Source organism: Gavialis gangeticus, unplaced genomic scaffold (assembly GCF_001723915.1).
Source record: "Gavialis gangeticus isolate Ggan-Ray unplaced genomic scaffold, GavGan_comp1, whole genome shotgun sequence".
NCBI classification, from domain to species: domain Eukaryota; kingdom Metazoa; phylum Chordata; order Crocodylia; family Gavialidae; genus Gavialis; species Gavialis gangeticus.
In genome coordinates this window covers 7,481,931-7,504,881 of record NW_017728993.1, presented here as the reverse complement: position 1 = coordinate 7,504,881, position 22,951 = coordinate 7,481,931, and the positions used below count along the sequence as shown (strand labels likewise).

Genomic DNA, 22,951 nt, shown 5'->3' with positions numbered 1-22,951 from the left:
GGGCCCCCCCCCCCCCCACTGCCCCTGCCAGGCAGACCCGTACCCTGCCCTGTCTTCCTCCCCCACAGGCAGACCCCAGCTTACCCCCTCCTTCCTGAGTAAGCCAGGATCAGGGGATATGGCTAGGGGAATTGCTCCTGGCTCCAGGCAGAAAAAGGCAGTAAAGCTCCTTCTTCAGGCTTTCCCCCTCTCCCCCACACCCCCCCTCTCATATGCATGGGGCAGCACTCAAGTGGGGGTCTGGTGCAGGGGTGGGGGGGTTCTCCCCTACCCTAAAGTCTGATATTAAGTCTGCTAACGAGGTAGGGAATCCCTTCTCTGCACCAAAGCTAATGGAGAATGCTCTGTGAAGCTGAGGACCCCAGCCAGCCCCAAGATGCAGGGATTGTTCCCCTGTTGGCATGGAAGTGTAGGAGGGCGCGCAAGGGTTTGCGGGGGCATGTGGTACGCAGCCAATCAAGAATAAGTCCTGCTTGGCTGCATTTGGATTCCTTTGGCAGTGGCCGGAAAGCTGGGAGGCATGCTCTGTTGCCCCTCAGCTACTGGTATGGGCCACTGCAGGGGTCTGGCTGCCTTTCTGGTTTCAAAAGTGAATGTCTGTTCACTAGCTTATTGGTTCAATCTGTGCAGTTTAGACTGACCCGCAAAGGTTGAATCAATTCAGCCTTGGGCTTTTAGATTGTCTGTATTTAGCCATGGTGTGTTTTCCATGGGAATCTCATGCTCTCTGTTGCATGAGAGCATACTGGTGGTATTGTTGTCTTAAGATGGGGTATTGCTTCCTCTTGTTACATCCTTGCTTTGGTCTGAAGAGGCTGCTCTGCCAAGGCAGATGGTGGCTGGAAGAGTTGGAGATGGGGAAAATAGGACTGGGTGGAACCACTCTAGTCCTGTTCCTTGCAGGCAACCACATTGTGGCTGATCAAGCTCCATCTTGAAAGTGGCTGGGCTTTTTACACCCACTAATCATTATGGAAATCTGATCCATAATGGTAAAATCCTGCCTGGGAGGGTTTGTATCCTAGCTGGAGAGCCTTTGCACAACACATTTAAAGTCCCTTTGAGCTACCCCTGATAATTTGCCAGGACTAGGCACTTTCAACTAATCAGTGATGTCCCATTGACATAGTTTTGTTTGAATCTTTCAGGCCCCTCAGTTGCATAATAGGAACAGGGCTAGAGCCTCCTCTGGCTTGTGCTCCTTGGGCAAAACATGAGCCCTGTAAATACACCGGGTCCTCGAGACAGTGTTTTGGTTTTCTCTGAGCTTTCTAACCAGACCCCAAAACTGTGACTTTGCCCCAAGGAGTCTTGGGAGCATTAAATAGTTGTGGGGACAAACAACATGGTAGAATAGTGAAAAAAAAATGGTTGAGGAAAAAGAGCTCTTTGCCTTCCTAGCTCTGGTGTGGAAAGATTTCAGCACATCCACCCTAAGATTGCGTTTGGTAGGTCTTTGATGTGTCAGTTGCTAAGGTAACAATATGCGTAGTCTTGAGCTGCTGAGTGAAATAGGGACACCAGCAGACCTCCCTGTACCGACAGGATATTATAATTCACAGCAGCTCTTGCTGCTGCTGCTCCTCTCAACCTTCCTCAAAAACTGAAGAACCTGCTTTCTTCCTAAATGTAAATAGTCATGACTGTGCCAAACCGCGACTTGTCTACATTTGGAAATGTCATTGTGTCCAACCATGTGTTAATGAGCATGGTTTTATATGCAAATGTAGAGAGGACTTGTCATGTTTATCTTCAGATCAGCTGGTTGTGTTTAACCTGAAGTCTCACCTTAAGGGTAACTATGAGCAACTGACAGGATGTTTAATTTGACAGCTTTTACTTCCACATGTTTAATACTGTGCTGCGTCTAGCAGGGTAATTTTTCAGTGTAGACCAGACCCTGATGAGTTTGTGCCTAGGCTATTCTTTTCAGAGATGTGAAATGTCCTTTGCACAAGAGAGGTTTGAAGAATTGCATAAAAGAGAGAGTGGTGCATTTTCAGGTGTGTTTTTCTGCTCTGTAATTCCCTTTGCATTTGAAGGAATAAATATCAGTCCTGACCAGAGGAGGGCAACCTCTGTTTACACTGTGAAGACTTAAACCAGATTTGTGATAAGGGCAAGGCTTTGGGTGAGGAAAAAATGATGTAGATCCATAGAGATTGTTATTCAGACTATGAAATGACCACTCCGTGGTTAACTGAGGTTTAATGAATTCTCTACATGGGTTTGTAGTCTGTGTCTTCTCATTAAAGGGTTAAAAAAACCCAAGAAATATTTTCATAAGAAGGCTGAAGGCCACCCGGTTCCCCAGAACCCGAAAAGATTCTGGTACTTTAATCTATATCCTCCTGAAAGCAGCTGGGTTCACCCTGTAGCTGCCAAAGAGGGGCTAAGGACTGTGATGAATGATGCAGGGGAGTTTTTGTTCCTTGTTTTACAGAGTTTTTAACCCTAACTCCCATTGTTCTATATTAATGAAAATGAATAACTACTGGCTTCGGCTCCATGCTTAAATTACTTCATCACAAAGCATAAGCCTTTGGCTTTCCAGCAAAGAACTAAGGAACCACCTTCTCCCTTATGGCCTGTTATGATTCCTGCACTCAGCTGAGAACAACCTCCAGCAGGTAGCACTGCCCCAGCCCCCTTAGTGAAAACGTACGGGAGGTCATTCTTGGTACTTGCCCCTCAGCTTTGGAACTCATGAGCATGAGCCTGGACATCCTCTGGAAGCGCTGTAATACCTCTCTGTTTGGATGGTGGTTTAGTAAGCACGGCTAAGATGGGATATTATTTTGTGCTTCAGTTTTAATAGTCTACTTGCTTTTATAAGGTTAGCTGTCTTGCTTTGTTCTTTTGCTTGTTCTTTGTTTTGTAAGTTGTTTTGCTCTCTTGGTGTAAGGTGACCTGAGCCTTCGTTAGGGAGGGCAGCAAATAAATCTAATAAATAAATGATTAAATAAACAAATGTCCTAGAGTTGACAAAGCCACATGCGGTATGCGGTACTTTTGTTGCTTGGTGACTGGTCTGAATTGGTGTTGTTCATAGGTTGAAGGGGTTGGATTCCAGTCCTCACTTCCCCTCTACTGTACTCAGCAATGTAAAGGGTATATAGTTATTGCCCTCAGAGTTTACTGGTTCTTCTTTTTTCCTTTGTAGTGCACAGATGTCTTCAGGGCATTCTGTGGCGGTGATGGGCATTGACTTTACTCTGAGATACTTTTATAAGGTTCTAATGGACCTGCTACCAGTTTGTAACCAGGATGGAGGCAACAAAATAAGGTAAGCATTGGGTTACTGTATTGGCTTTAGTCTTTTCTTTAATATAGTATGCCTTTAAACTAGGGGTGCACCAATAGAGATTTTCTTGGCCAGCACCAATAGCCGATTATTCACCAGGCATATTGGCTGGTACCAATTTGATAACAGATTTACAGGAGCACAGCCTAGCAGCATGCAAAGCAGTGCCCCCCGGGTAAGTCTATGGAGGGGAAGGAGTTTGAGGGGTGGGGGGCAGATCAAGACCCCCATGGTAAGGGAGGAAGGGAGGGCGGCAGGGGCAGGGGTTGGAGCTGAGGCTGGGGGCGCTACCAGGGTGGTGAATGGGACGCCAGGGGAGCAGGACAGAGGCGCAGGTGGATCCTCCATGGGATCAGCATTCTGGTGCTTAAAAATGGCAGCAGCAGTACTTGAACTAAAGCTTATCAAATGAATTTTAGTTCAAGCACTGCTGCCACCATTTTTAAGTGTGGGAGACACTTTTAGGAGCAGAGCTGAGTGGGATGAGGGCGGATACAGGCTGCTGTCCTCCCTGCTGCCTTTTGCCCTGGGAGCTGTGCGCTGGCCACACCGTGTCCCCAGCCCCTCCAGCAGCAGCAATGCAACCCCCGCTCTCCTTGCACCCTCCAGACGAGCTGCCCGTGGCTTCGTCCTGCTCCTTGCCCCAGCACCCCATTCACCGCCCTGGCTGGGCAGCATCCCCTGCCTCTGCTCTACTCCCTTCTTTACTGTGGGGGCCTTGAGCTGCACTCCCCTCATGCCACTTCCCTCCCCCACACCCCTTCCCCTCCACGGACTTATCTGCAGGGCACTGCTCTGTACACTGTCAGGCTGCATTCCAAGCCACATGTGGCTATGCTCAATGCACTGGGCATCCAGGGGCCCTGGCCAGAACGCATATTGTATTTATAGATACATTATTGGCTACACAGGCCAAAGAACCTGATAGCCGATAATGTTAATTTTCCTTGTATCAATCCTGATCCAATATGGCACAGATATATCAGTGTACCTCTACTTTAAACATTATTTTATTAATTTTAATTGAACTTGTTTACTTAAATGGATTACAGTTTGAATTCATTTTCCTCTGGACTCTTGGTACCCAACGTAAAATATTAGTCAGTCGAATGAAAAATCAGTAAAATGTAAAAAGGGTAAGTAATTCATTGTTATTTGTGTTATATAGGCTTAATCCATATGTATCCTTGGACATAAATCCATATTAAATTAACGCAGCTTCCATTCTTTTCTTTACTTATCATCCTGGAGTATTTTTGGGTACTGGTGATAGTGACAGGATGAAAGAATAAAGTTTGTTTGTATGAAATGGTATAATCTCCGTAATTGATTGGAGGCAAAACTGTAAAATGCTCCTTTGTTTCATTTGTCATATAAAATAAGTTAATACTGGTATTGTAAAGTGCCTGGTCTTACACTTGGTGCTTAATTTTAACTTGACCTACATAAATCTGAATGTTTCACTGTTCTCTCAGCCTTTACTGAAGATTCTCACAGCAAAAAGCCTCTGTATTATGGATGCAAGGGCTAGATAAAGTGGGTTTTAACATTTAAAAAGGACCTTGAAGTTTGGAAAAATGGATGTGTGCTTTCTCCCCCTCTCCTCTCTTTTGTCTTTGTTCTAATAATAAAATGAGTGGGGTGCTTGTTCTTTTTATTTTTGCCTTTAAAATATTAGGAGGGTCAAATCTGGTGTTTTTGGAACTGTCTGTTGTAGGAACAGGAACAAATGCTTTCCTTGCCTTTAAATGAGGGTGCTAGGCTCTTGAATTTCTTTTTATTATTTTGTTAAGAATACATCTTCCAATGTTTGTCAGGCACTTGACAAACCCAGACTAAACAAAATAATGCCCTAAACAGCCTGAATATTTCATTTCATTTTGCATTGGCAGTCAATCAAAGTTAATTCCATGGTATTTTTGATCATAAGCCCACTAGTTTTCCAGCTGTCTATAGCATTTTCCAGGGAAACCAGAGCAGGCAAGACCTGAATGTCTAATGCAAAAACCAGAAGTTAGGCAGGAAGAAAATCTGTTGAAACTTCTTGTGACTCTTTCATGAATATAAAGGTGCAGCTCCACCAGTTTTCCAGTACAGGTTCTTTAATCTTACATACGTGTTGTTCTTATTTCATTGACATGACACAGGCACTCTAAACAGTCATGAGAATCTTTTAGCCCCTGGCAGAAGGCAGGGGAAGTCTGTACAGCTGCAGGACCCAGCCAGAGCCATGCTGAGCCTGGAGACTTGAGCTCTGCCCCTGCTGAGTTCTTCAGGAGCATTAAGTGGCCTACATTAACCTCTTCCAATTTCCCCTCTGTGGCCACAGATTCTCTTGATCTTTGCACAGACTAAGCCCTCTGTAATGCCCGCTCCTTTGCCTTCCCCCTAGCGCTGCTGTCTGTGTCTATGGTAACAGAAAAGGAGAGAGAGGCACATTGAGCACGGAGACTGCTGGTTAAGGAAGACAGAACAGGCCGTGCGGGAAGAAGTGGGCTTAGTCTTCTGAAAGCCTAAGAGCAGCATCTCTTACAGCCGTGGGGAGAGGGGTGTAGTAAGCTGTAAGAGAAGGGGATGAAGTGGTGGATGGGTGAAAAGGAGTGTGAAGGGAAGGTGACACTACAGAGTGGGAGATAGAGGTACTTTGCACTTCTGTACTTTGCCCATTTAGCAGCCGCTCTGAAAGAATTTACAGGCATAAAGTTAAGCTTTGCATCCCACCATTTTATGGATAGGGAGGCTGAGGCACAGAGGTGACATTATTTCCGTGAGGTCAGGCAGGAAGTTAACGGAAGATGAGGAAATAGGAGGGGATATGATGAAGGAATAAGTGCTGAATAAGAATTCATATTGAGTAGAAGTTATTTTCCCCCCATTTGAAATGAAATTAGAGGCTCAGCAGTAGGGGAGGTAGTGTCTCTTGGAAAACAGCAATATATACACGTATCTATTATTGAGTATGGACTGGGGTGGGCAAAATGTGGCCCCTGGGCCAAATCTGGCCCACCAAGAGATTGTATCCAGCCTGCGGCAGGTCCCTCAGCCCCACCTGCACCTGCAGTGGGGAGTAACCAAGGCCACGGCATGTGCAGCTGGTTCTGCGGGGCACATGGTGGGCACGACGCAGTGGCCGGACTCAGCTTCCCTGCAGTGGTAACTCATTCTGCCCAGCTGTCACTGCCAGTCCGCCCTGCGCCCATTGCCAGGGGTGCTGGATGGAGCGGGCAGGGTCTGTATGGAAACCAGCTGGGAACCCCCATGGGCAGGGCACACTTGGCCAGGCAGGGGGGGATGGGGCCACAGACGGGTGGGGAGTGGCGTCCAGGAACAGAATGGGTGGGCAGGGCTGGGGCTGGGATCGCAGGGTGATGACGACAGGCGGCCAGGGTCCTGGGCAGAACCGTAATCTGCTCCCCGCTTGTCCCTGCAATAGGCGCTGGTTCCACTGGGATTATGGGATGGTGACAGTGCAGGGCCAGGGCCCTGGCCAGAGCCGTGATCCTCTCCCCACACAACCATCTTGAACATGCAGGGAGCAAATCACAGCTTTTACCTGGGCCCTGGCCCCATGGGATCACCACCCTGTGATCCTGGCCCATCCCGTTCCTGGATGCCACTTCCTGCCTGCCTGTGGCCCCATCCCATCCACCTAACCAAGCATGCTCTGCGCATGGGAGTCTAAGGCTGGGCTCTTTGGAGACCCTGCCCACTTCATCTGGTGCCCCGGCAGTGGATGCGAGGCAGATGGGCTCAGAGCCAGATAGGATCAGTTACACCCCCCACCCTCCCGCTGCACTGAGCCAGCAACAACGCCACTCCTCTTCCAGCCTGCAACAGCTCACCGAAACTCCTTAAGTGGCCTTTCAGCCTAAGTAATTCCCCGTCCACATGTGCATTGGGACTGGTTTCAGAAGGCCAGCAGCTGTTACATTGTAACTGTTACCAGGGCCAAGCCTCCCCCTATACCAATGTAGCAAAACTGCTCCAACTATAACACTGCTTGGTATTATAGGGTTAAAGCTGGAGCAGTTTTTTGCTACATTTATATCCTTCCAGGCTTGGCCACAGGTAAGGTTGAGAATGTAACAGCTGCTGCTGTTTTGAAATGCTCTCCTTTTGAAATGGCTCCAGATGTGCACATGTCCATACCCTAAGCCTTTATATGTATGCATATATTCTGTGTGTGTATATATGTATGTATGTATCTTTATTTATTTATTTTCTTATTTACATTTTAGGTCATTAAGCTTAAAAAACTTGGTTTTACTATCCACTACTAAGCTACTGTGTGCCTACTTTTTATTTTTATGTATTTATTTTTGCTTACTATATTATGCTTCTCTTATATTGATATTCCTCTCGGATCTGACAATGCACTTTAGTTTCTACTCATTTCATCCTTCGAGATCTTGGTATAAGCACAGTGTTGCAAGAGTGGCTGCTTGCCAAACTTCAGGGAAATACTGGTATAGTCTTTTGTTTCAATGGGCAGAAAGTTTTGTTTTTAATTGGCTGGAAGTGGTGTTTTGTTGTATTTTCCTTTTTGGTTGCTTACAGTTCTAAATTCTAGACCATATTTTGCCTCTACAATATGGAGAAATCTATTAATAATTAATATATTGTGCTTGTCTAGATGTTTTATCATGGAAGATAGAGGATATCTTGTGGCACACCCAACCCTTATTGATCCTAAAGGTCATGCTCCAGTAGAACAGCAGCATATCACACACAAGGTTTGACTTCTGCTCCTCTTTCTACTTCTGGTGTTTCTAGTTCTGTTTCTTTGAAATGTAATGATATCATTATGATGTGTGTGGTCTTTTTTTTTTTCCTTTCAGGAACCATTGGTAGCAAATGACATTTTGAATCACCCAAACTTTGTGAAGAAAAACCTTTGCAACAGTTTCAGTGACAGAACAGTTCAACGGTTTTATAAATTTAATACCAGCCTTGTGGTAAGTTTTGTTTTTTGAAAGTACTTTTGGTTTGAACAACAAAAGAGATACCAAGTAAACTCTTTCTGAAGAGTGAAACCATGTTAGCCTATAGAGACCTAAAATAAGCAGGCTAGATTGTGCAAACCTTATTCGTGTAAGCAGTCCATTGAAATCTAAGTGATTATAAACAGTGGAACTTGCCAAAGAGAGCAGTGGTGGTGCAGTCTAGCCAAGTAGCTAGAACAGGGGAGGTTTGTATTTCCTGTCCATATTGAACAATTAAAAAAAAAAAATAGTTTGGATTCTTCTGCAGTAAACCTTGTTACCTGACATCCAGTTGCCAGTTCTCACCCTTGTCAAACTTATGGTTTAAAGATGGTACTTTTGTCTTACCCTTCACATTTGTAGAGTATTTCCAAACGTAACTTCTCTTTAGGTAGAAGTTCAGGTGGTAAAATAGAGAACGCATATGACAGCAAATATGACAAGACTCGCATGGTGCAAATTTGTCAAATTGAATTCTACGATTCTGAGTGAATGTGGTTATACCATGACATATATGAGTCTTCCCCATTCTCAGTCTTGCCAGAGATTCTCAGCCAATATTCAGAAGAGCTATTGTCTGTTGCTGTGTATTGAATGCTGACTGCAAACAATCCATCATGACAAGGTCACTGTGGAATAATGTAAAATAATACATGCTCTGATAGGGCACTGTTATTTAAACACACTTTTTGATGATTATTAACATAAGCATCAAGAAATCGTTTGAAAGCTGAGCCAAGGTCAATCAATTTTGGTGTTTTGCTCACAGTTGAGATGCAAAAGACAAAAGCTTATTTGCAGCAAATGAGAATGTTGAGGACAGAATGCAAATCTTGATTATGTTGTGCGAGTCAGGATCAGGAATGTCTTAGCCTACAAAATAAACCACAGCTGGAGGATATTTTTATAGTAGACGAGCCAGCAAGTTTTCTGCAAGTTGTGATGGTGCTTGCCAGCCAGAACTGAATCTCTTTGTGAAGGTTACAGATAGCTGGCATCATGGAGAAAGGAGTGGGGGGAACAGACTTATTTGAATTATTTGGATGAAGAATAGTTAGCAGTCAGGCAGGCTATTACATGAGAGGCCATTGTAGCACATCATACTGTTTATAAGATGAATACATGGAAAGTGCTTTGTCAGTGCTTTTCAGTTTTGCTCATCTTGAAAACAAGCACGAGCTAATTCATGTACCCAGTATCAGAAGAAAAGCACCCTATGTTCGTGTTCCTTCAAATTGTTTCAGTTTGTGCTTCAGTACAAGTGTTTGAGAAGCAGGATCAACTTCAGCTCACCAGGAAATATGTTCCTTGCCATATCTCTGACGTGGCTTGCTTTTCCCTAGGGTGATCTGACAAACCTTGTGCATGGCAGCCACTGTTCTAAATACAGACTGACAAGAATACCTGGAACCAATACCTTTGTTGGAATAGTCAACGAAACATGTGACTCGCTTGCTTTCTGTGCCTGTAGTATGGTAGACAGGCTCTGTCTGAACTGTCACAGGTAAGCAAGTGATTTGAAATGAACTGACTGGTGCAAGCAATATTTTTGTGTTATTTATTTCAAATGAAGCTCAGGAACACTGGTCACTTATAGGGCAGGCTTCATAGCTGCAGTCCAAACCCAAGGCCACAGTATAGCAGATACACTAGCTGAATTAATCAAATTATGTTAATTAAAACAGGCAGAGTTGTGCATCTTTTGTATACAGGCTTGTGGGCTTATCAGGCTTTTTCCTCATGGTTCTCACTCTTTTAAAGTACTTTTCCATGTTTTCAAAATGTCATCAAAGTCTTTTGATAGTTTGAGCGCTCCTCTTCTCTCATCCCCTTTCCCCCTTACCACACGTACACATAGTCTGTTCTTTGTCATTTTACAGTGTTTCCTTTGGCCTCATACAAAGGAATACAAGTTTTAGTGGGTGCATCTACACATGCAATTAGCACAGCTCACTAAACTCTGGTGCAGTGTGTGCCAGTCAGCTGCTCCCAGTGTATACACGTGCACCTAGGACCACAGCTGTTTGAGTTGGGGCAGAACAGATCCAGGCTGGCAGGTGGCTCAGCAGTCAGCCCTGGGCTCTGACTGGAGGCTTCGGGTGGTGGAAGGACTGGCTAGGGCATGAGGGTGCTACAGTGGGAGGCCAGGTAGCAGGCAGTCGCTGCACTGTATCACCATCAGGCCCCAGCCAGCCCCGGTCACTGTCTGCACATGGGTTTCAGCACACAAAATGACTCTGCCCTAAGATAGTACTTATTCCAGACAGTACTATCCTACGGCGGGGTTAATTAATTTACCGTGCCCTAATACAGGTGCATGCATGATGCATAGACAGTGACACTGTATTATGAAGCTAATTACTCAGCTCCCGAGTTAGGCACATGTGTAGATGCACTGATTGTGTACGAGTAAGGCCCAGCTACACATTACTTATATTACACAATTAACTGGTCAATCGCGCAATAGATTTAGACTGGCCATACACACAAAGTAAGACCAACCACAAGTGCAAAGTCATTATCGCACAATTAACTGGTTAATTGCACAATTAATTTGGACCAGCCACACATGCAAAGTAATTATCACATGATAAAATATCTATCCAGCTATAAAAAGAGCCAAAATACGTAACAACTCTATAGCTGGTTTCTGTCCTTCTTTAATTTTAACATGTAGCAAGGCCCTGAAGTCCACTAAACAGAATGGGATTGCTTATCTGGGGCAGGGTTAAATACTGGCAGAATCAGGCCCTTTGCCTTAAGCCCTATGGTTTATTAACACTTTTTAATGTGGAACCACATAGATTGTCACCTAGGGGCAAAAATTGAATCCTCCACTTGCATCCTTGTCCTCTGAGCACACACATTAACTAAAGGTCTTTTCTGCCATTGCGGTGGCTGGCCATTGGCCGTGCTCTGGTCTCTCCTGCTTTTTACCTCTAGTGCACTGTAGAATGCTTTTGGCTTTGTTTTCATAAAGTGCTTTATGGTGGTGATGGTGGTGCTGGTGTGTGGGGGCTTTGGCATGGGTGATTATTATTAGGATTCTTGATAAAGAATTGCTTGCAGTATTAGACAACTGGACCCGGCAGCCCCTTCCAGGCCAGTGTTCCTGTGTTTCCTCATTGCAGGAGGACCTGACAACAGTAACATCAGCATGATTCCATTGCCCAGAAGGAGAAGGCTCTTGCATATCATGTCTGAACCTCTGAGACGTGTTCTCTGCTATTTAGCATCTGTGGGGAAAGGGGAAAATGTATCCAGGAGTAGAGAAGTGGATCTACAGATCTAGCTGGCATATTTCCCTTCAGTTCCAGCACAGAATAGGGGCACAGGATTTACTTCTGAGGGAAGGGAGGATTTCCTCCTGGCTGCTGAGCTCCCAATGCTCAGCTGTACTACTCCAGCAATATGCCTGATCAGAGCTCAGACCTGGTTTATACTGACCTGTTTGGCATTTTTTTCTTTTTTCTAAAGAATGGAACAAAATGAATGTGAATGCCCTTGTGAGTGCCCTCTGGAGGTCAATGAATGTACTGGCAACCTTACCAATGCAGAGAGCAGGTGAGAACAAATGTCACTTCTGAGACCATAGTAACATTATCTTTATTACATTTTCTAACATTGACAGTTTGCTCATGTTACCTTATGTGTGATGCAAGGTAAAATATACCATAATTTATTAGAGTAATTTAGCAACTGAATTGTACTTTGCACAGTTCATTTTTTGTTGATGTATTCTGTTGGTGACACAATCTCAAATTTTCCCTCCAATACAGGAATCCTAGCTGTGAAGTCCATCAAGAGCCAATGACTTTCACAGCAATTGATCCTAGCCTGCAGGATGCTCTTCCGCAATGTATTAACACCCGGTGCAACCAGAGAATGGAGAGCGGGTAAAGTGCAGTGTTTCTTATCCCTGAAAATACGTGCAGTGCTTGAAATTAGTAGGAGCTGCTATTTGTTTAAAAACAGATAAATTTTCCCTGGATACTAAATGAATGCATGTCATAACATCTTGGCCTGGTATCATGGCTACAGTGCTATTGTGCTGTCCTGCAGCAAACTTGAGATCTCAGTATCTGTTTGGTTCATTAGGGCTAAGTGGATGCATCAATATAAGTGAGAGACATTCGCTAGTTAGAGGACCATGAATGCAGCCTGAGGGACAGTGCCTGGATGTTTGTCTGTACTCCTTGAGAAGTGAGATGCACTAGAACAAGAACAGTCATAGAAATAAGGGAGTTAGGTATTGCTTATCCTGTCCAGCAGATTTTTGTCAGCTAAAAATAAACTGCACATCATTCAACAATCCATGCTGCAAGTGTGATAGGCTTTATGGATCAAGTTGCGACTGGTAAAGTTTGAGGCAGCATCTCTGTTGCACTCTGTTTCTGTGGAGTACAAATACAGGGCCAGCAAGGAGCCAGCTAAAAACACTGTGATTGTGTTTCCACTCTAGCCCTAGCTACTTTAGAACAGCTTGGCAGTTGCTCTAATTTGTGCCAGTTGGCAGTGGTCTCTAAGCAATTGTCCACCAGCTAGAGTTAACCAGACTGCTCTTTTGCCAACCATTTCCCCCTAGGCCCTGACCCAAAGAGACAGGACTTAGGTGGGGACTCCTCCATGCTGAAAAGCACCCCATCTGAAGAGCTGTAGGCAGTCTTCAGTCCCTTTGTTTTACAGAGAGAGAGGAGAGTGGGTCAGCAAATGACAGACACACTGCTTCCTAGGCTGTCCTTTCCTCATACGATTGATCCGTTATCTAAATTTTTTGCACAGCTTTACATTTGGGCACCAGCCATGAGGATTTATGGATGATTTCAGTTTCCAGTTGACTAGTGACTGTGACGAAATACGGACTGAAATGTAGCCAAACAAAAATATATTTCTCTTTATGGTAAAGCTATCCTTGTTTGTCAATTTTCAGAGATTGCTTTGGTGTCTTGGACTGTGAGTGGTGTATGGTGGACAGTGATGGAAAAACCCACCTGGATAAACCTTACTGCGCACCTCAGAAAGAATGCTTCGGTGGCATTGTGGGAGCAAAAAGCCCCTATGTGGATGATATGGGAGCAATAGGTAATTCTGGGGTTTTAAGGAGGATTTGTATTTATCCATTACACAGCCAGTATTTGGTAGTACGTTGTGTCCATGTGCGTGCTTCTTTCAAGCCATATGCTTCATTTTTGTGCCACAGATATTTTTAATTCTTTGTTAAGTTAAAGTACAGAAGTGGTGTCACTAACAGGTACTTCGCAATTGGTAAATGCTTTGCTTCAGCATCTGCCCAATCCCCCAGCATACCAACGTTCCTGTGGTGAACCAAGAAGCATGAAGTGCTTAGGGTGGCAAAGGAGGGAGGGTGAACGTGGGTGGCTTTATGTTCAACTGCCTCCACATATGGCCCAGGGAACTTGACACGCTGTCATTAAGGAGTGTACCCCTTTCGAAACTGGATTCTTCCTTCATTTCATATTTGCACAGATGTGCTTCTGAGGCCTCGAGAAAACCTTGAGTTTGGTTTAAGTTGTAGAATGCTGGTCTGAAGTTTTCTGCAGGGTGTTCATTTGCCTTTTTTTTATTCAGGAGATGAGGTGATAACATTGAACATGATAAAAAGTGCGCCAGTCGGTCCAGTAGCTGGAGGTATTATGGGGTGCATTATGGTGCTAGTTCTGGCAGTGTATGCATATCGCCACCAGATCCATCGGAGGAGTCACCAGCACATGTCACCTCTTGCTGCACAGGGTAAGCTAATCACTCTTGCGGGTGGAATAAACACCAAGGCTAAAAATCCTGGCATTTCATATACTGTCCTGCTTGTAGTCAGAAACCACTTACTGGTTTTGTGCTTTGGGAACTCTCTGACTCCTAGCCTGATGCTCTTTACCCCACCGTCCCGCTGTTGGCTTTGTATAAATCAGCTTTGTAATAACATTGTCCAGTGTGCTTGAGTACCACTGCCCTCTGCTGGATTCAGAGCTAAGCCTTCTGTTTCCTGGGGAAAACCTGGAGTGACAATTGTAAAGCATTTCCCCCAGGAGCTGTGAATATGGAGTTGCTCACTCAGAAGTGGCAGATCCAGCTGCATGCTGTCCTGAATGTTTTTAAAAATAGATTGTTGTCCAGCAAGAAACAGTTTTTCTTCCTCCTGGGCTGCTGCTTGGATGTGTTATTTCTCCCTGGATTCCCACTTGCACTCTGTGAGCCATTCACAAGTGTGGCAACTTATAAAGGAAAAGGAAGGAGAACAGATTTGTTGTTGTTAGTCATACTGCAGACTAGTGCCCGTTCACCAGACCATGCTGTCTTGTTCTGAGCACATTCACCACCTCTTTGTGCATCCCTGTGCTCTGACTCTTTCACAGCCAGCTCATTTCTAGGATACCTCAGTGTATCATCTGCAGGGAGCACCTCATCCCCATCTGACTCAGAAGCAGGAAGTCCCCCAACCCCTTCCCCGAGCATGGCTCTCCAGCATCATAATGCAGGATGCCACCAGGTTGACAGTCTTTAATAAGTCAATCCAAAATTTTTCTCTTAACAGTTGCATTTTTCTGTTTGTAATGGTGTGTAGAAATGTCAGTGCGTATGTCCAACCTGGAAAATGATAGGGATGAGAGAGATGATGACAGCCATGAAGACAGAGGAATCAGTAAGTGCCGAGTTGAATAACTGTAAAATGTTGCCAGTATTAGGCTGAGGGTTGGTGAGCGTCTTGTGTCCTTCTGCTTATGTTTGAACTACAAACGTGTAAAGGATCTTGGAGCTCTCTTACCAGTTTAGTAATCAAAAATAACAAGTCCAAAGAGTTGACTGACGTAGGTTGTAACTCCCAGTGTCTTTTCAGTCCCATCCCCCAAAATTACTGGTTTTGGCCCTATAGTTCTTGTTAGGCACAAGACCTGCTGCCTCTCAGATCTCCCTGGTGCATAATGGGAGCTTCTTGCTTGTTCTGTTAGTTACAGTGCAGTAAGATTTCTCCCTCCATGACCAGCTAGCTATGGGAACAGCTGAAGGAGAGCCAGAGAGTGTCACTGACTGACAGGGTATGAAAAGCTGCTAGTACTGAGCAGCCTTGCAAAGGGCAAGCACTGTCTGGCCCTTTAATTCCAAGTTTCAGTTCAGTAAGAACTCAGGAAATTGTGAAACTGATTGCCGGTCTTCACTATACAGTCATGGCTGTCCCATGTGTGATACTACTGTACAGTGATGGGCCCACCTGCCTTTGGGCTCATAGAGAAGTGAAAGTCTGAATCCAGAGCAGAATTTCCCATGTAGCCCTAACTCTAGTGGATGGAATCAAGGCCCCAAATCTGCCCACCCTGCTGACTTTAAGAACCAGTTCTTGCATGCGAATCTGGCACCTGGCAGCCACTGCTACTCTTCTAGCTCAGATGAGCCCTCCCTGCTTTTCATTTTGAAACTGAGCAGGATGCAAATGTTTCCTGGGTCTCTGTATTTTGGAACCGTGTGTAATGTTTACTTCTCAAAGGAGATGAAGAGGTTAATATGTTCATTGTGGTCTATCTCTGCTCACAGCGCTTAGACCATGACCTGCTGTCCTTAGCAAGCCTTTATCTCACCCCATCTTCTATGTTTTGGAAGTTGGCAATTCCTATAAAAATTCAGCCGCAGCTCACAGAACCTGCTGCTTCCTTGCTATTCAGTTGCTCCGTGAATATAACTTAGAAATGCTCTGTTTAAAACAAGCCCTGTTTCCTTCTCTCTCCTAGTCAGCAACACTCGGTTTATAGCGGCAGTAATTGAGCGACACGCGCACAGCCCAGAGCGCAGACGTCGGTACTGGGGGCGATCAGGAACGGAGAGCGATCATGGTAAGACTCTGCACCACCCTCTCTCCCCCTCCTTGGTGATTGCACTTGCTCAACTTGTTTGGCAAGTCACAGATAAGGCCACCAAAAAAACTTTGCCCCTTATTGCTTCAGAGTTAAACAATTTTGACACCTCTCAGCACATGACACTGTCCAGCAACAAAGCTATTTTTGTAAGAGCAGTTCTTTAACATGAACTCTTTTGCTTAATGCCTTGTTCTCTGCATCTCATTCTTGGACAGGATTAGCTTTGTTGGGTGACTGACTGCCTGGAATTCAGCCAGACAGCAATGTTACCCCGTTTACTGCACCATTTTCCCCCTAGCCAGCCCTGACAGCTTCTCCAACCCGTTCAGAGAAGGGATGATAAATTTCATTTTCACGACAACAGAGTACATTCCTTGCCCTATGAAGTGAGCATTTTCAACTACTTACTTTTCTGAAAGGCGACCTGCGCATCTTGTTATAAAACTCCCTCTCCACTCTAGTAATAGGTGCTGAAAGTGGCTGGGCTAAACTAAGCATGGATTAAGCTGTAATGTATCTGATGCTCTCTTAGCCTTTCTGTTGGGCATTCAGCACATGCTGCTGTGACAGAGGACATTTGATGTGTCTGTCAGCTTTAAACAGATGATCATCATTTATTATACATAGAGTAAATGGGTTTGGGATGGTGACATTTAGTTCCTTCCCATATTTCTATTGTTAACCCTTTTCAGGACATCAGGGAATTTTGTCATCTTTCCACCTCGAAAAATAGTTGGCTTGGGTGAACATCCAGAGACCAACAATTTTTTAAGTCTTTAAAGCAATTAAAGCGCTCTCATGTTATTGACCTGTGAGGAAGGCTCAGTGTAAGTTAAGACAAGGGTAGACAGGGCTGTCTGCCAGCAGTGTCAGCTGGAACTGAATGTCATTGTTGCATGTTTTAAATCACACCTATTATGTTACTGAGGCCATGGCTACGTGAGCAAAGTTGTCCTGAGACAGAAACCTCTAGGCAGAAGCCTGGGGGTAACCTCTTTACAGTACCTGCACACAAATAAACAGCTATCCTTGGAAGTAACTCCTCCGGCTTGGAACCAGTGTCAAACTTACTGAATTAGAGCAGATTTATCTTGATTTAAGGGGCTACATCCTTTGGTCACAATTTCTTTTCTTCTCAGGGCAACTAGAGCATTCCCAAGAAACTGCACTCCTGCATCCTCAGCCTCAGTCTGATTTTGTTGTTTCATTTCTTACACTCTTAGAAATTCCCCTGCCCAACACCCAGCTCAACACTGGTAGCAGGATAACCACCTGTCCAATCCTTGAAATTGCATATTACTTTTAGACAGCAATGGCTTTGTCACAAACAGGAGTAACCAGACTTCTTGTCTCCTTCAGAGGTCTGTACGGTCTCCTTTCCTTGTCCCTCTCTGCCTGGAAGATGCACTGATTGAAAAATGAGTATTGATCTCCAACTGGAGACATTTCTGATGAGGCCTGATTTTTTTCAGAGGCAGGGATTCAATACTTCCTTAGCAGTAAGGGCCCTGGTAGATGTCTCCAGTTGAGAACTTACAAATTGAGGTACCCCAATCCCCTGGTCATTTTCTAAAACTCTTGGTCAACACTTTCTCAATGAGACTGATGTATAAATAATATCTTCTCTTTAGCTAGATGATGCTTTTTTGAGTGCAGAAACCACCAATCGATGATGCTGTTCTTTTAGTATCTCAACTAATGTTACTGTGAATGTTTTTAATATCCATCTATGTGTCTCATCTTTTTTCTCTTTGGAAATTTACCAAACTCTTGACCCCGTGATGGACTTGTTGGGAATGAAGACTTTAGGTTCATTATGCCTTGTGTTTCTTTAAAAAGAAAAAGCATGCTCCCTTTATCAGGGTTAAATGTGATGATGCCTTTTGACTTGATTGTTCTTATATTACACATGACCTCCCCTATAGCATTCAGCACCTTAACAGTATGCCTTATATTATCTTCTCTCTAAGCTAACTTGTGTCAGTTGTAGTCATCTCTCTGGGTATGGAAGTCCTAACTCTGTTTCCAGGGTACTTTCGCTACAGAGTTTCCCGCTGTCTCTTTTAATAAGGGTTGGGCCAAGAGCAGAGGGAGTGTAGGTATGGGGCTTGCAGCAGTGCCTCAGCAGTAGAGCTTGAATCCGACTGACTAGAGGGATTTTATCAGACTGGGAGTCCCCACTTAGCTAAGAGGAGGAGTTATCGATAAGAGGGAGGCAGCAGAGGTAGAAAGTAGAGTTCATCAGTAGAGCACCCAGCTGAAGGATTGCATGGTCCATGGTGCCTGCTGCTTCTCAGCTCTGCTAAAAAGCCCAGTTCTCTGGTCTCAGATTCTGTGGGCTCCCCCTCTGCTAACTATTCCAAAGAAACAAGCAAGTTTCTTTTTTTGCTATTTGTGAATTATGACTGTTCACTTTCAGCAGTGGTTAGTTTAGTTAAAAATAATCACAAAAAATGAACACACTTTTTTATAAAGGGATATGTATCTATTTGGAATTGTTGGGAGAGAGAATGGGAATGGAGTACAGCTGCCTCTGATGCCAGAGAACTGGGCCCTGCAGCATGGCTGCAGGTTCAGTCCTGCTCCCAGCTCTAGTCACTAGTTCTCCTTCCCAGCTGCCCCATAGAGATCTTCTGTATATCCCCCATAACCCTGCAGGTCTAGATCCAAATCTGCTACTTGCATGTAAATGCACTGAGCCTCTGTGTCTTCATCTTTATAATGGGACTAGTCATATCTGGTCATAGGAGTGTCAAGTCAAAGTTGCTTAATACTCATAAAGTCATTTAAGATATTAAAGAACTGCTGAATGCATACAGAGGTATATTATATCTAATATTATAAAAGCATTAGTCTGTCTGTCCGTAACACTTTATTCTCACTCTGATTGGCTGACTGAAACAAGCAATCAGAGTGCTCCAAAAGTGGTTGGACAGGAGATGGTGCGGCAGGAACATGGGACGGAGCGGGGTGGGGGCCAGGCCAGCACATGATATGCAGCTATCACATGATATGCAGCTTTACATTGGTGTAAGTTGCTCCATTCCAACATAAAGCTTCCGTTTAGACAGGGAGTAGTAACTACACAGCAGTGACTGTTACATTGGCCTACCAGGTTTGTGCCCACCCTCTATGTCCTATGCAACACCATTCTGAGGTAGCTTTGCTTAGTACAAACATGCTGTTACTGGCTCCGCCACCCCCTAGTGCCAAGGCATCATAAACCTTACTGCAGGTACCTGCTTATGGAGCACTGGTCCACCTCAGACACCTGTGTTGAGCTGACACTAGAATAAATTGAAGATAAACATGTCATGTGTCCACTCCCATGCAGAGCACTTTGATCACCTTGTGTTTTCCATATAATTTGATACCTCTTCTCTGAAAAGTATAAGAGAGAATTCATGTAGAAGAAATGAAAGGCCAGAAAGCAGCTGGATAATGATTGGCAAACTGTCCATCAAATCTATGATTAAATCAATAGTGTTAAACTGTGTATTCGATATACTCCTTTAACTAGCTCAGCAGCTAGTTAGTGTCAAGACTAAGACATAAGCCCAACTGATAGGTACCAAAACATGCGTCCTTGTGTAGCAGAGAAGTAAAGTGCTGTTTCTCTCTTGGCTTTCTTTTTATTCTTGTAATTACAGCATATGAAGCTCAGGAAATGGCATGAACAGTGAGAAAATACACTCCTTGTATTCTGAAGTAAAATACCCGCATGATATGTGCAGCCTCTTCAGGGTCCAGATGAGGTGGAATGGATTTTGATTGCCTTCCTTTCTTGTTAGACCAAATCAATGTTATTTTGAGACCCCTGGCAGATGTTACAATTAAGATGTGATTAACCGATTAATTGTGCCATAAATAGTAGCCCTACCACACATTCAAGGAATTAATGGCATGACAAAACAGGAAACCAGCCACACACACATCCCACAAAAGATGTGTGTGTTTTTTGTGGCTTGTTTCCATTGTGCCTTATACTGAATGTGTGGCAGGATAACCAGAGCCAGCTCAAGACTTGAACCAATGCAGTCCCAGGGCTGGGACCAACAGTCACTGATTGTCAATCGGGGTCTGGGGACCTCTTGAGTTCAGCCAGGCTATGGGCACCTGGCTTTCAACTTGCCAGTGCAAGGGGAGCTCAGGCTCCCCCTGTACTGGCCAGTGGCCTGTGCTAAGCGGCTAGTATTCGCTTCGAATTCAGCCAGTAGTAATTGTGCTACAGGGATCTGATCCCAAAATCTCATGTCTTTCCATGCAATTCCATTACATCCCATCATGCCTTTAAATATATGAACATGTGCCAGGGAACTTAGATACAGTCAGGCAATATGTTTCTTTGGATGCAGGTGTTACCAAGTTGCCTATAGGATTTTTTAGATAGATTTATTGCAGCACTTCTCAGAGATTTCCAGCTGTGGAGGACCTGCGCACATTGTCACTTCCTTATAGATGATCTCCCCTGAGACATAAACCAATCTGAAGAGTTTTCTTAAGAACCCAGCAGATCTAACTCTTTAACAGTGTGTATGCATAGGCAGATATTCAGCAGCCAGAAGTTTCTATTCAGCTGTGTGCCAGTAGATGAGTTTGACTGTTCACAAATCTGAGTAGAGCTGCCTGTAACTAAAGAGTGACTGATGCCAGCACTGGATTCAGCAGAAGTGTTGCTTTGCTGTCCCTTCAGAAACTAAAAAGACAGGGCTACAATACAGATGAAATAGTTGCTGGCCTTACAAGGAAAGCTGTAGTTAGGAATGGGAATCCTGTATAATTTAAAGAGACAGTGCAGCCCAAATTTTGCCTTGCTGTTTTTTTTTTTTCTTTTCTCATCTGTTTTCAAAGTCTAAATAATATTTCAGGATCTTTTTCTCTCAGAAACCATGTTTCTTGTTTCTTTGGTAATTTAAATCAATGCCAACAGCACTGATCTACAAAACACTGTCTGCATGCATGAAAGCTGGTTGGTTTATTTGGTTTTAATGTTCGGTATGGCAGATATTTCAAAGTCAGGTTCTTAAAACACCGCAGGAGCAGGTGAAGAGCAATGGATGGCAACAGGGAAGGAGGAGTTATTCTAAAATTATACAAAATCTTTAACCTAGAACTTTTACTCTGACCACATTCTTGCTTCCAGTGCAAGTTGGTATGTGTACAAGCTTATAATTTTGGATCTTTTGACCTACCTAGTTTGTCTTTTATTTGTGTTGTTTTCTAGGCTACAGCACCATGAGTCCTCAGGAAGACAGTGAAAACCCTCCATGTAACAATGACCCATTATCAGCTGGTGTTGATGTTGGCAATCATGATGAAGATTTAGACCTGGACACGCCGCCCCAAACAGCTGCACTTCTAAGTCACAAGTTTCACCACTACAGGTTGCACCACCCTACTCTCCATCACAGCCATCACTTACAGGCTGCGGTCACAGTACACACTGTGGATGCAGAATGCTAATGAACTTCATTCTTTGCGGAGAAAAAACAAAAGAGTTTGCGAACAATGAATCCATGCAGAAATGGGCAGCCTTGGGCTCGTGCTCTTTGCCAGGAGCAGTTTAACCACCTTTCTGAGTGAACTATTCCATGTAAAACCCTTACATATTACAAAAAGTAAGGTTGGCTCTGAAATGGAAGGGAAACGAGCTTGATGAATGGACCTGCCATAACATTTAATAAAATGGAGCAGGAGGTATGCTAGGCCTCCAAAAACAGGGATAAACGTTTACACAGTAACTGAAGTTTTGGAAACCCTGTTAAGTCGAGCCAAGAGAGAAGAGAGCTCAAAGAAGCTGGAGATGTTTTGCTTTCCTTAACTGGAAGAGGAGAAATCTGTGCAGCCAGAGACAAAGGAAGTGCTGGATACAGAAATAAGGATTCTTTTTATGTTGGTTTCTGTTTCATTTTTAGAAAGTATGCTGCTCTGACAATTGCTGTATGGGATCTGGAACAATGCATCTCAAGATTTTTAAGTAAAGGATTATTTTTCTACTATTTATTGAACTTGAAGCATTTTTTAACTTTGGGGGGGAAAGGCAAAACACGTTAGCAATTATCGACAAGTGCAGCATACGTTCTGTGTGACGGAAGTGGTTTTTCCAAGGAAGACATTTGTTTCTCATTAACTGATAATCATCCACAGCCCCACTTTGCAAAAAAAAGGGAAAATGAAGACACCATTTCTGACTTGTTTACATTTGCTTTTTCACAATTGTTTTGTGTAAATTTTGCAAGCTGACTTGTGATACAAATTTTTTTAGAATATGAAGAAGAGGGATCCTTTGCTTCCCTAAAAAAGCGCTGATGATTCTCACTTTGTCTTCCTGTATTGACACTTGTGACCACTCTTAGATTCCCTTCATGGAAGGAAGACAGGGTTTAAATAGTGTTTACTATCAGAGAATTTAAAGATTCAGTATGTCCCATTTTTTATTCTCTTTAGAACGTTGGCAAAATTAGAACAAAAAAGCACAAACTGTGCTTTGTAAAATTCAGGATATTCTGGGAAATACCTTTTAAAATTTTAATTATTAGCTGCTGCTGTTTGTCTGGAATTTAACACTGCTTGGTGGTTCATACAGGGATTAATCAAGTCTTTCTGATACCACATGGGGCATCATAATTTTAAATTAGTTTTAAATCACAGTGTTGTATTTTAGATTCACATTTTGTGATTAAAATGTTATAAAAACATTCTTGCACTGTGCATATGATAAACATCCATTTATTTGTAGTTTTTTTAAAGATCGCTAAATACTGTTTTAATGAATAGGGTACTTAATACTGTATTATGTA

The 22,951-nt window shown here is 43.8% G+C and overlaps 1 protein-coding gene across 2 annotated transcripts in view; it reads left to right on the top strand.

Moving 5' to 3' along the window:
- CACHD1 (cache domain containing 1) overlaps positions 1–22,951 on the top strand; it is a 224,106-nt gene extending 201,155 nt beyond the window's left edge. The window contains exons 17-27 of one of the 2 annotated variants that reach the window (XM_019528448.1): positions 3,164–3,286; positions 7,938–8,037; positions 8,143–8,259; positions 9,630–9,790; positions 11,764–11,850; positions 12,066–12,182; positions 13,217–13,368; positions 13,876–14,037; positions 14,867–14,944; positions 16,026–16,127; positions 21,376–22,951. In XM_019528448.1, coding sequence (XP_019383993.1) covers positions 3,164–3,286; positions 7,938–8,037; positions 8,143–8,259; positions 9,630–9,790; positions 11,764–11,850; positions 12,066–12,182; positions 13,217–13,368; positions 13,876–14,037; positions 14,867–14,944; positions 16,026–16,127; positions 21,376–21,614 — 1,438 coding nt within the window. In that variant the 3' untranslated portion in view covers positions 21,615–22,951. The remainder of the gene's footprint in view (positions 1–3,163; positions 3,287–7,937; positions 8,038–8,142; positions 8,260–9,629; positions 9,791–11,763; positions 11,851–12,065; positions 12,183–13,216; positions 13,369–13,875; positions 14,038–14,866; positions 14,945–16,025; positions 16,128–21,375) is intronic. The other variant, XM_019528449.1, reaches the window with a different exon arrangement.